This window comes from Papaver somniferum, chromosome 3 (assembly GCF_003573695.1).
Source record: "Papaver somniferum cultivar HN1 chromosome 3, ASM357369v1, whole genome shotgun sequence".
NCBI lineage: Eukaryota > Viridiplantae > Streptophyta > Magnoliopsida > Ranunculales > Papaveraceae > Papaver > Papaver somniferum.
In genome coordinates, this window is record NC_039360.1 from 129,841,757 (window position 1) to 129,857,790 (window position 16,034).

The following is a 16,034-nucleotide window of genomic DNA, read 5'->3' on the forward strand; positions in this document are numbered from 1 at the left end:
TATCATTTTTTGTTTCTTAATGAAACCCAAAATTGGTTTCATCATTTTTAGTTATTGGTTTACTTCTAGAGTTGTTATTGGCTGTTGATTTGAATTCAAACTGTGGAGATTGGCGCTATGTTACGTAATCTTATGGTTTCATACAAGTTTCAATTATGCTTATGGTTTCATCACTTTGTTCGTGCTTATGGTTTCATCATTACAAGTGTATGTCTTATGGTTTCATCATTATTATTTATTATTCTCTTATGGTTTAATTTTGGTTTCACAATAGGTAAAAAAAGAGATAAGGAACCATACAGGTGCTTATTGCATCATTTGTGCGAGCTACCAGTAAAAATTAAGGCGTTGATAAAAAAACAAGCAACTGCATTTGAAAGCTCTTAAATCATGTCCTTTCTGGCGTTTCTTTGAGTCGTTCTATGATGGCGTGATGAACAAAGATGAGCTCATCAAAAAGACAAAAGCAGTAATAATGTTTTTAAGTACAATTGAAAACAGACTTGATGGTAAGCTCCCGTATTGTTTCAAATTAGCAAGATCAAGGAAAATGACTTTGCGGACAATTCCAGAACATTTTGCTGTGATTTTTGGTTTCCAAATGGTGAATTATGTAGAAGCAGACGACATTGATGAAGATCTGGTTAAAAAGGTTAACGTCTTTGTGGCTAATTATTTTGCTGGAAATAAAAAAACGAAAAAAACCGATATTGAAAAGCGTATGCTGGAAGCCACAAATGATGAAACCAGAGCGGATGACTTTGTCAAGTTTTTCGTAATGTTTCTGTTGGTTTCAGTATTTGTCCCTAACAAATGTGGGCGGACTCTCGCAACAAAGTACTTGTATATGGTGTTTGATATGAACAAGGTGTGCTGGCCGGAAGTCTTCCATGACTATGTACTTGATTCGATAATGACAAACATAACAGACGTAGAAAATGTTGTTGGTTGTGTAATATACCCTCTGGTAAGTTAAGATTTGTTATTTTTTTTCATAAGTTAAGTATTTTTTTTTCAATATTGGTTGTTGAATAATAAGCGACTTGTTTTTGATGATTAATTTGAATATTGGTTGTTGTTTTTTTTGCAGTATTTGTTGGCAGAGATGACAAAGATCGCACAAAGAAAGCATGTGCTAGACAAGTATCCGAGGTTTGCTAGATGGAACCTTAGCAACATCTGTCAACAAGTATTGTCTAACTTCGAGAATCTTGAAGAAAAAACAGAACTTTGGTCTAAGGTAAATATTTACTTAGAAGATTTACTTTTCTGATGGAACCAATTTTGGTTTCATCAAAAATTCTAGCTGAATTTTTGTTTCTTAGATAACTTCGAGGGTTTTATTTGATATTTTTGTTAGACAATATTCGAAATCTTCGAGGGTTTTATTAGATTATTGCTATGAGTTCTTACCATTACTTGTTACCATTAAAAATGCTTTGCTTGGTATGTCGTCTGTTTTATTTTAAACGAATTTTGGTAAATATTTTCTTGTTCAGATTTACTTTTTTGATGAAACCAGTTTTGGATTTATCAAATTTTTTAGCTGAAACCAATTTTTCTTGTGTACTGCAGGAGAATATTGGTCACCGAAAGGGATCATTCTTGCTTCAGTATGACGAATCATAAATGCGCTTGGCTGATCCCGTAGATGAAGTGGAAATTGTTGTGCCAGATGAAGAAAATGAAGTGCCGGTTAAAGTGAAAGATGAAGAAAATGTTGGTGCTAGTAGTGAAGCTAACTCCTTCAAAGCCAAATACCAATTTGCGCGAGCATTGATTGAAAAGCTTAGGACCAATACTACATATGTTCTTTCTAAAGAAGAAGAATCACTGCTGGAAAAATATGATGCCGAGGACAGGGAACAACAACTGGTACAAAGATAGATTTGATTTTTCTTAGTAACAATTGAATTACTCGCATATATTACAATTTTCTTATACATTTCATCATTTTTTTGATGAAACCAGATTTGGTTCCATCATTCTTTTGATGGAACCAGATTTGGTTTCATCATTTCAAGTTAATGTTTGTTTGATGAATTGGCCAGTTCTTTTTATTCTTTCAGAAGTTTTTGATTTTTACAGCATTAGGTTTTGACACAGGAAGATGAAAAATAAAATAACTTAGGTATCTTAATATTGCAGGTGATAACAAGGGATGTTAACATGATAAATCAACAAGAATCTGAACAAGAGCAGGTCATATCTTCTTCGTCGAAAACAGTCACCGATGATGAACAAGAAGGAGATGGTACTGAGTTGAATCCAAATAATATCGAGGATATCAAGGTGGCAAAGAGGGTTGAATCTGAAATGGAGAAAGCTACTTCATCGATGCCAGTCACCAATGATGAACAAGAAGGAGAGGGTACTGAGTTGACTCCAAATACCGTTGAGGATATCAAGGTGGCAGAGCGGGTTGAATCTGAAATGAGCAAAGCTTCATCGTGGTCACCAATGATGAACAAGAAGGAGAGGGTACTGAGTTGACTCCAAATACCATTGAGGATATCAAGGTGGCAGAGCGGGTGGAATCTGAAATGAGCAAAGCTTCTTCGTCGATGCCAGTCACCAATGATGAACAAGAAGGAGAGGGTACTGAGTTGACTCCAAATACCGTTGAGGATATCAAGGTGGCAGAGGGTGGAATCTGAAATGAGCAAAGCTTCTTCGTCGAAGCAAATTATTGAACAAGAAGAAAACGAAACTCAATTTGTAATTGATGAAGATGTTATCAGGAAAATGGAATACGAATACAATAAGAAAGGTTGTTCGTCGTCAAAGCCAAATGTTGGAAGCGTATACTACTACCCAGCTGTAAAGATGGCGAATGATTTACTTGAGTTAGAGAATGAACAACCTGGATTTGTTAGGACTGTCGCAGTGTGACAGTCAAGAGAAAGGACAGGGAGAACTCAGTGCTGCGCAAAGGATGAGTAACATGGTTACAAGAATGAGGGAAGACAGAAGGAATTTGGTTCCACCTATCAGAATGCAGGATTACAACACCAGTGTGAAAAAAAGAAGAAAGGTTACAGCTCGTAAGTGCAAGGAGAACAAGAAGGTGCAGGAAGTACAGGGGGTGAAGTTGAAACCAGTTGATAACTTGAAGATCTTGAAAGTACTCAACAGAAATGAGAAACCCCTCGTGACCACTTTTTTCAGAAAGAACAATGAAAGGTAATTGGGAAATAACTGATGTAACCAAGACTGGTTTCATCAAAATTTTGTTCCAAGTTATGCATTGTTTCTCCTTTTTTTATCCATCATTGACTAGCTTTTTAAAAAATAAAATTAACAGGTCAACGGCGTGGGAGCATTTAAATCTTCAATTACATATATCGGGGAAGATGATGGATAATTTGATGAGAGAGGGTGACGTCGCAGGAGACATTATAGAGTTCTACATTTTGAAGCTGCAAAACAACATAAAAAAAAGTTGAAACAAGATGGTTCTCCAAAGTACCAGAGAGCTGTGTTTATAAGCACATTTGCCTATGTAAGTTTACTCCGAAATTCTTTAATGTAAATTTTTTGGCATAAAAAATAGTTGTGGAAAACAAAAAATGATGTTGTTTATATGGTTAATTTTGATGGAACAAAGTTTGGTTTCATCAAACTTGCATGTCTGTAACTAATTAAGGAGCTTTTATCTGGTATTTTGTTTCAGACATGTCACTCATTAGGAAAGAAATGTGGTGCTGTAATAGAAGGCTTCATCGACAAAATGGATTATAGCGTGCGGTTTTTGTTCGTTCCGTTGCTGACATCACTTGGAGATGTATGTAAACCATTGGACATTGCTTTCTTTTGATTTTGAAACCGGGGAATTTTATCACTACAACTCCTTGGCTTCCACGGGAGAGGAATGCAGAAAAAGTGCTGAAAGCATGAAACAACGTATAGTATCAGCATTTGCACAGCACGACGCAAAGCTCCCCTGTGATCAGCAGGCAAGTCAGCCAACAACATACTCTTTGCACAACCCTACATGTTGTGAACAAATAGGGTAAGTTATGTTTGGAAGTTTATAGTTCACATATGCATATGCTTGAAATCATTACATCACTTGTAACCGAATGCTTTACATATAGTTACTAATATCAGAACACTCTCAGCTAGTCACTTTGTAACAATTGAGACATTGTTTTGGTTTTTCAGGAACGATTGTGGCCTGCATGTTTGCTATTACATGAAGAGCCTCTTGAAAGGAAACATGTCTACAGATGATATACGAAAAAAGGTGCATAATATGAGACCAAAGTTAGCGTTGAAGATACTCCTTGACAATATAGAATAATACTCGCATGTCGTGACCGTCCTATTGAACATTCAGTTTTAGTTGAATTTTAAATTACTTTTGAAATGGTTATTGTAATGATGATACTCCTTGACATACAGTTCTTCTTGCAGATTCAAGTTTTAGTTGAAGTTTAAAGTACTTGTGAAATGGTTACAGTTTATATAAAAAACGATTTCGTGCTATTTCAGTTGTATTTCCTTAAAAGTTTATGTCTACAGAAATATGATGTCTCATTTTTATAAAAAATATCCATAAATGATGTGTCATATATTTGCGGCACCAATAAACAATAGACAAAACATCATCTACTGTGTTGTCAAAAAATATAGAAGAAAAAGTGACAGTAAAACAATGGTTCCACCAAAATAAGATGAAACCCTTTCTGGTTTCATCAAGAAAATGATGAAACCCTTTCTGGTTTCATCAATAAAATGATGAAACCCTTTCTGGTTTCATCAAAAAAATGATGAAACCTGATTCGGTTACACCAAACTATAAAGGCCTGTAAAAATTCTGAAAAACTTAAACTTAATCAAACTTATTATTCTTAGAAAAAATATAAAATGAAAACACCTGCAGCATATTAACTTCTAAAACAAAAATCTGAAATAGTAAATGAAACACATATTGTAGTCTAGCAAACGAAACTAAGAGTAAAATTCGATGACTTGCAGGAACCACATATTGTAGTCTAGTCGAAATGACTACAAGTTCTCATGAAATCTGACGAGAAGGGCATGTCCGTTTATTATGGGTGGTCAAAACCTTGCAGGAACCACAGGTTCTCATCTTCTTATTGGCAACTGAACCTGTATTAGGAATCCTCTTCTTCTTCGATGGACGTCCTGGTTGTGGTCCATTATTCGGACCAAAAACCATCGATTTCGGCGACACTGTCACGGGCTTTTCGACTGTGGGAACAGGATTGATTGCATGTTTATACGATTCTCGGTAGAACTTTACTGTAAAGTAGTGCTCAACATAATTGTAAGGATCTTCTCCATTCACCATGATGCAACGGACAGCATGGGCACACGGGAAACCGTCAATACGCCAACGGTTGCAAGAACATGTTCTTCTTTTCAAATCGACAGTCTGTGTTAATGAAGCATGAACTTCAAACACATATTCCGACGACTTGGTGACTTGGTAGTTACATCCATGCATCTTGTTGTCGTGGAGTAGAGCTTCATATTCTGGACATAGAGTTTGACGCCATTTCATTAAGTTAGCAGAGTCCTCGCGACGTTTACACATTTGGTCCATTAGCTTCACCCTGATCTCATCAACCATGATGGCTATAGGCTTCTCTCTCTTCAACGACCGAACCATTGAAACTCTCAGCAATATTTGAACACAACCTACCATATCGTCGACCCTTGAAGAAAAAACTTGCCCATTTATCAAGAGGAGCTCTACTTAGATAGTCTTGTAACTTCTGATTTTGAACCTTCCTCAACTTATCCCAATTCTCTGAAAATTCTTTATGAGTAGAAGCATACGCACATTTCTTAAACAGTCCCAATACATATTTGTTATAAACTTTGCAACTCTTTGGTAAGCATGTATTGATATTGCATTCCATATGCCAGTAGCACCAACCATGAAAAGCCTCAGGAAAAACAATAGGAATTTGTGTTACCAATCCAATACCTCGATCACTCACAAAAGTAAGCTTTGGTCGCAAAGGAGAAAGGACTTTCTTCAAATTATCCAAAAACCATTTCCAGTTCGCTTCATTCTCCGATGAAACCACACCATAAGCAAGAGGGAAGATTTCTGTAACATGAACAGAAAGCATAACACAAGCATAAGATGCAATGAAAACCAAACATAAAAAATGATGAAACCAACATAAAAAAATGATGAAACCAACATAAAAAAATGATAAAAACCTTACCATCATTTCCGGTTAGACCTGCTGCTGCCATCATATGACCAAGGTACTTGCTTTTCAAGTGAGCCGCATCAACGAATAATACAGGACGACAGAAATTGAATCCACGACTACAAGCTTCAAAACAGATAAACATCCTCTGAAATTTATGGGTCCCTTCTTCAACTTCCAAAACCACGTGAGAACCAGGACTGGTTTCAATCAACTTGTTTTTATACCATTTCAAGAACATAAAAGATTTCAATCAACTTGTTTTTATAACTGAAGTATTCAGTGCATGCTTCTTACCTGCGTATGCATAATAACGACTAATGTCAAAGCCGAAGTCTCTCGTAAAAGATTCCATAATATGCTTAGTTTTCTTATTAGGATCCTGTTTAATTTCATCAATAATCAAGCTACTAACTAGTTTCTTCGATATCCGTGGCATGTTAACAAATACACCAACACAAGTATGCTGATTATTTAGTTCCTTGATAATAAACGGACTTCCTACAACACCATCAACAGACACAGTATATAAATGCTAGTCACATTTCTCCTCTTTGTTCTTATTAGCACAACGTGCACCAATCCTCAACTTCTCATTCCTATATACCGTGTATTCATAACCAGCTGTTGCGTGATACTTCTGTAAATCACAACGAACTTGTTCAACACCTCCCGGAAACAACTGTTCAACCCCTTGAAAAAGATGTAACCAGTGAGCAGACTTCAACGGTTCCTTAATTTTATCTGGAACATCATAATCAATCCGTGGCTTCTCAAAAGGTATAATTCCAGAACTTTGTGGCTGGTCATCAAAAGCTATAATTCCTGAACTTATTGAACCAGATCTCTCAGCTTTGTGACTTGCGAGTAACTCCATAATCCCTTCTTTATTATACATGCTAAATAGAGCCAAACATTGAAGATCAAAATCAGAATGAATGACCTTTTGCTGATCATCAACCATGTGAAAAATTTCCATAGAAGGAGGAGAGAATTCACACCAACTTGAGCATATACTAGTCTTCAAATTAGCAAAAGACTCTTGGAGGCCAATACGAAGAGTTAAACAATCTTCTTTGTGACATACAAGTGCGAGAACAGAATCCATAATCTACAGAACAAAATGATGAAACCAAAAACAGTTTCACCAGATGTGAATATCAACAACAATTATTTTTTTTGAAAAACAGTTCCAAAGAGATGGAATCCTTCATAAGAACATCAACACAAACATAAAAAATCATATGCTAACATCAATTCAGTTTATTCGACAAGAGTGACTAGCAAATTCACACAAACAAAATCAAAAATTTCCATAGAAGGAGGAGAGAATTCACACCAACTTGAGCATATACTAGTCTTCAAATTAGCAAAAGACTCTTGGAGGCCAATACGAAGAGTTAAACAATCTTCTTTGTGACATACAAGTGCGAGAACAGAATCCATAATCTACAGAACAAAATGATGAAACAAAAAACAGTTTCACCAGATGTGAGTATCAACAACAATTTTTTTTTTTGAAAAACAGTTCCAAAGAGATGGAATCCTTCATAAGAACATCAACACGAACATAAAAAATCATATGCTAACATCAATTCAGTTTATTCGACAAGAGTGACTAGCAAATTCACACAAACAAAATCAAAAATCAACACAAAAAAGAGAATTGAATACCTGAAAAGTTGATTGATTCCTTGAAGACGAAGATTAATACGAAGACGAAGATGATCAACACGAAGTTGATTGATTGTTCAGCTGGATTCTTCAATTCGAGATTCAATTTCAACTTGAAAAGCGGAAATATGATTTCAGCTAAACTGAATTGCAACCAGATCTCGAATAAAACAACTGTGTTTATCTTCTCTTTTCGAATAAACAACTGAATTTGATTCTTCTACGTATCTCGAATAAACAGATCTCAAAACTTGTAGCTTCTTTTCCGGTTCTTCAATCAAACCTAAAATTGCTCTCTGAATCTTTGAATTGAAATTGGGAGAAGACGATGACGAAGCTTTGAATTTAAACGAGATATGGAACTGAAAAAAACGAAGAAAACTAGGAAAGAAGAATCGTAATTAGACTAGTATCTGATTTGTTTGGATTCAGAGAGAACAAATATTGTTTTTACTGTTTTCTTTCGCCAAACTTTCCTTTGAAAAATGTTTTATATACGGAAGGTCAGTTTTGGAATTTAGAAATCAAATAAAAATTAAATTTTAAAATTTTTATTTGAATTGGGGTTTTTGTCCCAGTTTTATTTGTTAAAAATAATATGACCGGTTTTTTCATATCACTAGTTTGTTCACTTAGGGGTTTTGTCACTAATTTTGGTGGAAATATCACCTTTCTTTATGGTGGCTGCCCAGGAATCACTTTCCGGATAGGGGCAGGCGACCCCACTTGTACTACTCAGTGATAAATTTCTCTAGAACAGAGAACCATAATTTTATTAATTCAACACTTGGAAACCTTTAAAAATGAAGATTAAATTACTGTTTGAATTGACGAATGATGTAACTAGTTTATAAAATAATTTCGACAGCAAAACTAAATAAGAAAGATTGTTTTGCATTGCCAATTACAATTTATCTCCAGAAAGTATCTCTGGAACATCACTTATACAGAGTTTGCTTGCAAGTTGTATAAGCTCCCGCGTCTCTTCGTCCTGCTTAACATCATCCTTTGCCATGCGTTCAGCAACCATTACTGGAACCTTGCCCGCTTTTTCATACGTTCGTAGTAGAGAATTGTATGATTCAGTTGTCACATACTCTGCATTCCTAAGAGTATTCAGTAACTTCTCAGCATTTACAGTATCACCCTTCATCTCAAGTACACCAAATATTTTTCGAACAATTTCTTCATTTGGTACCCATCTCTTCACGCTTTCAATAGCTTTCTTGAAGTAATCCGTGACTTTATCGGTGTTTTCTGTTTGCAAGTAACCACATGTAAGAAGCTCGAATGTAGTATAATTGGGAGATATTCCTTTTTCTACCATGTGGTCAAGAAAACTGTCGGCTTTGTGCATCTGATTTTTGTTAATGTAAGCTGCAAGGAGTATATTTGAAATCCTCGCATCACCTGTTGGAGACACAGATTCCCACTCTCTGTATATCTTTTCAGCTTCTTCCAACTCCTCAATTTTCAAAAATGAAGCTATCACGCTCAAATATTCTGCATCGTTCATCTTACGGAATAATGATTTGATCTTCTTCAGCGTTCTTTTTACCCCATCTTTATCATCCAAATTTGCATGTAAGGTAATAAGGGAAGAAAAAGCAACCCGATCCCTACGGTCAACCCCTTTTTCCATCCCCTTCAATGTAACTTTGGCCTTCTCGTGGAGATCATTTTTCAGGTATAAATTGGTTAATGTACTGTACGTCATCCAACCTGGCTCTAATTTTGCGTTTGTTAGCATCAGAAAGATCTTTTCTGCATTCTCAACATTATTTTCCAAAGCACACACTGACAGCCACAGATTGTATGTAAACACGTCAGGAGACGTATTCTTCTCTAACTCTTTAATCACTGTAGGGACTTTATCCAATTTCCCAGTTGAAATGTACAATGAAATCATGCGATTATAAGGAAGAGCATCCTTTGTGAAACCACATTCTGACATTTTTCTCATCAGAGCTTCGGCCTTGACTATTGACTTGTTTTGTACGTAGGCGTGGAGTAGGGCAGTGCATGCAGCTTTTCCCCTCATCTCCTCTGGGAGATCTTCAAAAAACTTCTCTGCACTGGCCAAGCCACGAACTTTTGTAACCAAGTCCAGATGGAGAGCATAGTCTCCTGCCAACAGCTTTATGTCCTTTTGAATTCTCATCCATTCACATACCTGCACAAAAAATGACAGAAATTTCTTATACAAGAACTCCTGATTTCTCAGGGAAGGCTGGAAGTTCAAACTAACGCTTGCATGTCTAAGAGAGGGAATGAGGGTCTCAAATTGCTCAATTTAATCCAAAAGGGGCACTCTTTTCATCTTTGGATCTACCAACAAATAAGACAACTAATTAGAGTTCTTTTGAATGGCATATAGAATAATATGGAGTAAAAACAACAAGAGAATATGATAATGTTCTCTAAGGATTTGCATTATGCTCCCTTAAATGGGCAAAACATTGAAGACGTGAATGATTGACGCCAAGAAACTTTGAAGTTGTAGGAACTAGGAACCCCACTGACTAAAGTGGTCTGAAAAGGGCTGTGTAAATGGTATCAGAAACATAAGACTCTTGTTTGGAATAACAAAAAATTAAGCTTAAGGAGCAGAAAAACCTAACCCATAGTTTTTAGATCACATATTTTTCTTGAGGAAAGAGGACCAAACTATCTGCTTTACACATTTCAGAAATGCATACCCAAATTTATAAAGGATACACTATGGACAATTGGGAGGGCATACAGAGACCAGAGGTATGCACACTGACAAGTCCATACTAGAATTTAACAAAAGATAAAATATTTCTGTCCGAAACAAAGCTTATTTGTGGGTTTTGTTACCGGTCACATGCCTGGAAAGGAACTTGAGGGAACACACTAACAAGATAAAACGAGCTCTACCTCGCATGTGGATATGACAACATACTTTTTCTTTCTTTGTACTCAAGTGCACAGCCAAGTTAGTATTTTTGAAAACATAGAATTAAACAACACACCATAGCCTATAGATGGTTAGACTTCAACGTTGAAACATAACGAAATCAGTTTGATTGACACTACCACGACTAGAGAAATAACTCAATAAGCATACACGGCAGATACATTCCATTCATATCTGACCCAAGAAAATGTTGCCCTCTAGGATTGGTAATAACAAGGCAATTTTTCTAACGTGATTTAACACCCTAAGAGTCTTGCTAGTTGCAGGGTTGACCGATCTACTTATGGATGCTAATGTGGCACAGAGGAACAATTCCATATTTCTCATCCTAGGCCTTTTATTGCAACTCTCCGTCAACTCCTTAGTATAAAGATGGCCACCATGTAGAAGTAATTGCTCTACTCTTTTAGATATATAGACATGTATGTGAACATGAAGATATAGAGTTGTCCACTTCAAATCAGTATAAAAGTTGCACTCAATTGAAAATGGTCAAGAGTGTATGTGCTGGCTGAGGAGTTTCATTTGCTTCCCAAGGACAATATGGCTAATGAATACAAGCTAGAGGTAAAGAAATGAACCTCCACAGAGTCTATTTTCAAGACCAATCACATCTTTGTGGGTCATTTTCTTAACCAGATTCTGTTTCATTTATTACAGAAATTCACAAAATTATCTACTAAAACCCTAAACCCTAGATTAAAAAACATACTCAAAACTCATAATTTCATGAAATTGAACAAAAATCATGAGAGAGGGGAGAAAAATGACCTCAAGGGCATGTTTGTAGCGTTTTAATTTACGAAGTTCACGAACAGCTCGATTGAGTTCATACTTTCGAGCACTCCAGCCTTCTTGAATCCATTCATTTATACATGTCACAGCACTTCGTTTTGCATATGTTAACCGCAACAGTCTTTTGCTTAATGTATCTACTCCTCCTCCTCCACCACCACCACCACCATCACCATCACCATCACAAGTAGTTTTATTGGCTTTGCCACCACCATATTTATTACCTTTTAGGGCGGGTTTACCGTCGCCGCCACCATTCGGCACAACAACCTCTTTTGCTGGTTCTACTGAATATAACCGCCGGGCATGGTGAAGAACTCTTAAGCTACGCCCTAACATTTCTTCTCCTCTGGAGAATGCTTTGGTTAGTTTTGAGATTCTGTTACACACACCCTCTTTCCACCGTTCCGGTATGAAAAATTGGACTTTAAAATCGGTTTGATATCGGAACTCGTAGGTCCCGTGTTTTGTGGTTCTGTCCAAGAGTAAGTAAACCAAGCTTGTATAGCTCAGAGTTATAATCGTTGCGGTAATGACCGAATTGTAGAAACCTATTTTGAGGCATACTAGATTTTTTTTTGAGGCATACTAAATAATGTCAAAATAGGGTCACTAAATAAAAAACAACATCACCCCTCATCCACCATTTTTGATAATGGTATAACTACCCTTATATAATTAGTGTAAATGACTATGATTAGAATTGATTAATTATGAATTTTAAGGATTGATTAAACATTAAATTATTAGTGGTGAATTAGTAGAAAAATCAAATTTATGTGAGAGTTGGGATTTTTGAGAGGAAGAAGAAGAAGTGAAGAAGAAGAAACTTGGGTTTTGACTTTTAAGATTTTAGTGATTAGAAGTGACCAAAATGTGTGATTCAAATCAGAGGTAAACTTCTATCGAGGTTTAATTTCCTTTTATAAGTTGAATCTGCCAAAAAATTGAATTTTTAAAACCCAGATCTGCTGACCAGATGAACTGTTCGGCTCAAAAGTTATCAGCCGAACTTCACTCAGAAACTGAATCATCCACTAGGTTCGGCTTGAAAAATTGAGGTTCGGCTGGAAAATTGAGGTTCGGCTGGAAAATTGAGGTTCGGCTGAAAATATTGTAAAGTCGCATTAGCCGAACATAGTGTTTCTCTAAATCATACACTAAGTTCGGCTCAAAATTGATACTGCAAGATCAGCCGAACTGATCTTCTGAAAACCCTAATTTCATCTTTGAAATCATATTCTACCGATCAAACAAAATGAAATCAATCAAAAACAAGATGGGTTTGTTACGCATACATTCTAAAATACATCTAAGAGCAATTGAGATTTAGATTTCGCATTCCAACATCGCTCACTTCGATACGTGTTTCATTTGTCTTATTAATTTCTTTATTGAATTGGAGTCTTAGATGTTTAAGTTTAAAGTTTATTTTGATTTTTAATTTTAGGTTTTTGAGGATAAGGGAACTATGACAAATTGAAATTATTTAGGGATATATTGGTAATTACACTACCTTTAGACACCCCTTATAAACCCACCCTAGATAATATAATGGATGAGTATGCCTCAAAAAAATGAGTATGTCTCAAAATAGGTTTCAAATTTCAGCTCAACGGGAAAATTGGAAGCCTCCCAGCTCAAGACGAAGAACATGGGCTGCAGGAAGCGAATGGAAACAGAGTTATAATATCGTTTACTGATATTATAGACATTTTACGTAGTAGTTTTAATAATTGGGTTTGCACCTATGCTCCCTGAAAAGCCAAAAATGTGGCTTATTCTCTAGCTAAGTACTCCCCGTAAACTTAAACCGGTTGGTAAAATGGAGAGATCAAAACCAAACTCCAGATTTGATTGCTCTAAAAGTCCAACTGGATAAAAATTATGTTGTTTAATCCTTTTATTCAATGAATTCCTTTTCGTATTAAAAAAAAAGAAAGAAGTAAACCAAGCTTGAAAATAGTGTGGAATGTCAAGTCTAGTAGTTTCTAAATTGGGTCATCTATACTTTGTTCATGCCATGTTCCAAGATTCCAACGAAGACGATTTTAGATCCAAACTAAACTGCCAATCCGAAATGCGCTGAGCGCCTTAATCTTGTGATTGGTGAATGAACTCAATTAGGATTGTCGTTCTAAAACTCATTTTACCTTCCATCGTTAGATTTATAAACTTATACGATCTCCAAGTGTTGAGCTGTCATGGAACTGAGACAATAAAAATTTGTCCACCTAATAAAAAGTTGCTCTAATTGTAGTTTCTGTTATTTGCGTGAAATTATGGTTTTCATAGTCATAATCGAGGGCATAACACCATAAAATTTTTCTCAATTTTTCTTGTTCAAAGACTTTTATCTACATCATTGAACTTTGTTTCTAGACATCAACCTCGATTGAAATTTTTTCGGAAAATGTCCAACATTGAATTACTCAGACACTCAGATACTTGGTGATTATACCAAGAATTGTGGAGTCCGAATTAGTGGAACTGATAAAAATCACCTTATAGGCAAATGACATAACTAGGTCTATATATACACACGAGACACACATGACATTCATTTCATGTTATCATGTACGAGTTGATAGCACTAACACAAAATGCAATGGTTATTTAAAATTATACGCAAACGCACGACTGTCGATTTGTTACCTTCAACTAATACAAATGCCAGTTCGTTCTACAAGACCAAAGTTGTTACCTTCAACTTACAACTAAAATAAACGAAAAATGGGTCATTCGTCCAAATATTTTTAAAACATGATTCAAATGGACGAGTAAAAGTTAGTATGGGTGAAATGGACACCAAAAGAATAGCAAGGATGAAACTGGATTCATCTTGACTTAAACTCTAAAAATAGCAAGGATAAAACTGGATACATCTTGATGTAAATTAAAAATAAGAAAAAGTATAAAAAGTATTTGAAAATGGATAGGATGAACTGTTTAAATCCTGGCTATTTTTATATTTTTGTCCAATTAAACAGTATCAAAATCTAAATTTCATTTCACCCAGGGATTGTTGATTTTGGTTAAAAGACCGACTTGTACGCCTCGGAAGATATATCGTTACATTCAATTATATTTCTCAAAATACAGATCACTCTCTTCATTTAAAATGTTGATCTCTAAAAAGAAAATAAAATTATGATAAAAACATGAAGACACATGGAAAGAGTTATCATCGTGACAAAATGAGAATTAAAACCAAAAGAGTTTTTATAGAAAGCATCGTAGAATTATCCATCGTACATCGTAGGGCTTAAGCTTAGCCTAGTAGAAAGATTATCTCACCATTAAAAAAAATGAAAATAATAATAAAAAAAAAATACGCTAATTTGCTCAGAACATTGGACCCCCTCGCCGCTTAGGCTAAGTCCTATGGGCTAGATATCTAGCAGCTAGATTGGCCATTCACGTCATGTAGGGCAACCTCCTAAGTCCTATGATATTTCTAATCTAGCATCGAAACTCTGAATCAAACAGCGTTAAACTCTGAACCAAATAGCGTCACATGAATTTATATTCCAAACAACTAATATTACCATTTCTCTCTCCTTCTTTTTCCTCTCTCTCCATCGCATTCTCTCTAAAAAAAATTAGTAAAAAATATAGAGCGCTGAATGGTTCAGCGTTTATGTCCCTTTTTCAGCGCTAAATGATTCAACATTTCAATCTCGTTGCTAGTTGAACTTCTAGCAAATACTAGGAGAGAGAAGTAGATAGAAGTAGTGTTAATTTTTTTCCCATACCTTTTCCTTAATTTGCAACACTTTTTGACCAATCTAAAAGCTCATTCTAGCTATAGGAATTATCCTTGTCGCCTCTTCCTTTTACTCCACAACCTCCTAGTTTCCATAAGTGGAGAAATTCTCTAACCTCATGCCAATCATTTGCAAAAACGTAAGTACTTCATTTTGTCATCATACAATTCCCTAAATTACTCCCTTGTCAAGTACGTAATTGCACTAGATTCCATCAACCAAAGGTGGATTTCATTTTCCATGTGCTGGCCTCTATTTGCCACAAGCACGGTGTACCACCCGCTCATAATCTTCCTCCTTGTATAACATTTACTATATGAGGGAGTTTAATGTGGAACTCTTTAACACTTTGAAGGAAATAAGTAAAGATATTACCGTATTGCATTAGTATGGGTTATTTCCCAAAAAGTGTTAAGTTTAAAGTTTTTATCCAGACATTGGAAGAATTAGTGATTACATAAAATCATATAACAACAGTCGGAACAACTTGGATCATCTGCATCAAAAAGTGTTATCGCAGATAAAAAGAAGCAGACCAAGAAGGTGAACCAACCGAGCACGCCCTTATCTAGTTTTCTATTTAATACAACTATATCTAGTTGTTGTTCAGGTTCAAGCTCTATAAGGGGGTCTAAATAAAATATTTTCATTGATTGAGTTTCC

At 35.6% G+C, this 16,034-nt stretch overlaps 1 protein-coding gene across 1 annotated transcript; it reads right to left on the reverse strand.

Moving 5' to 3' along the window:
- Positions 1–8,664: 8,664 nt before the first annotated feature.
- LOC113357371 (pentatricopeptide repeat-containing protein At4g02820, mitochondrial-like) lies at positions 8,665–12,061 on the reverse strand. The gene is made up of 2 exons (XM_026600748.1): positions 11,581–12,061; positions 8,665–10,041 (listed from the first exon to the last, which is right to left on the reverse strand). Exons 1-2 carry the CDS (start codon positions 11,941–11,943, stop codon positions 8,773–8,775), a joined length of 1,632 nt encoding a protein of 543 aa, XP_026456533.1. The 5' UTR covers positions 11,944–12,061; the 3' UTR covers positions 8,665–8,772.
- Between the last annotated feature and the right edge of the window lie 3,973 nt (positions 12,062–16,034).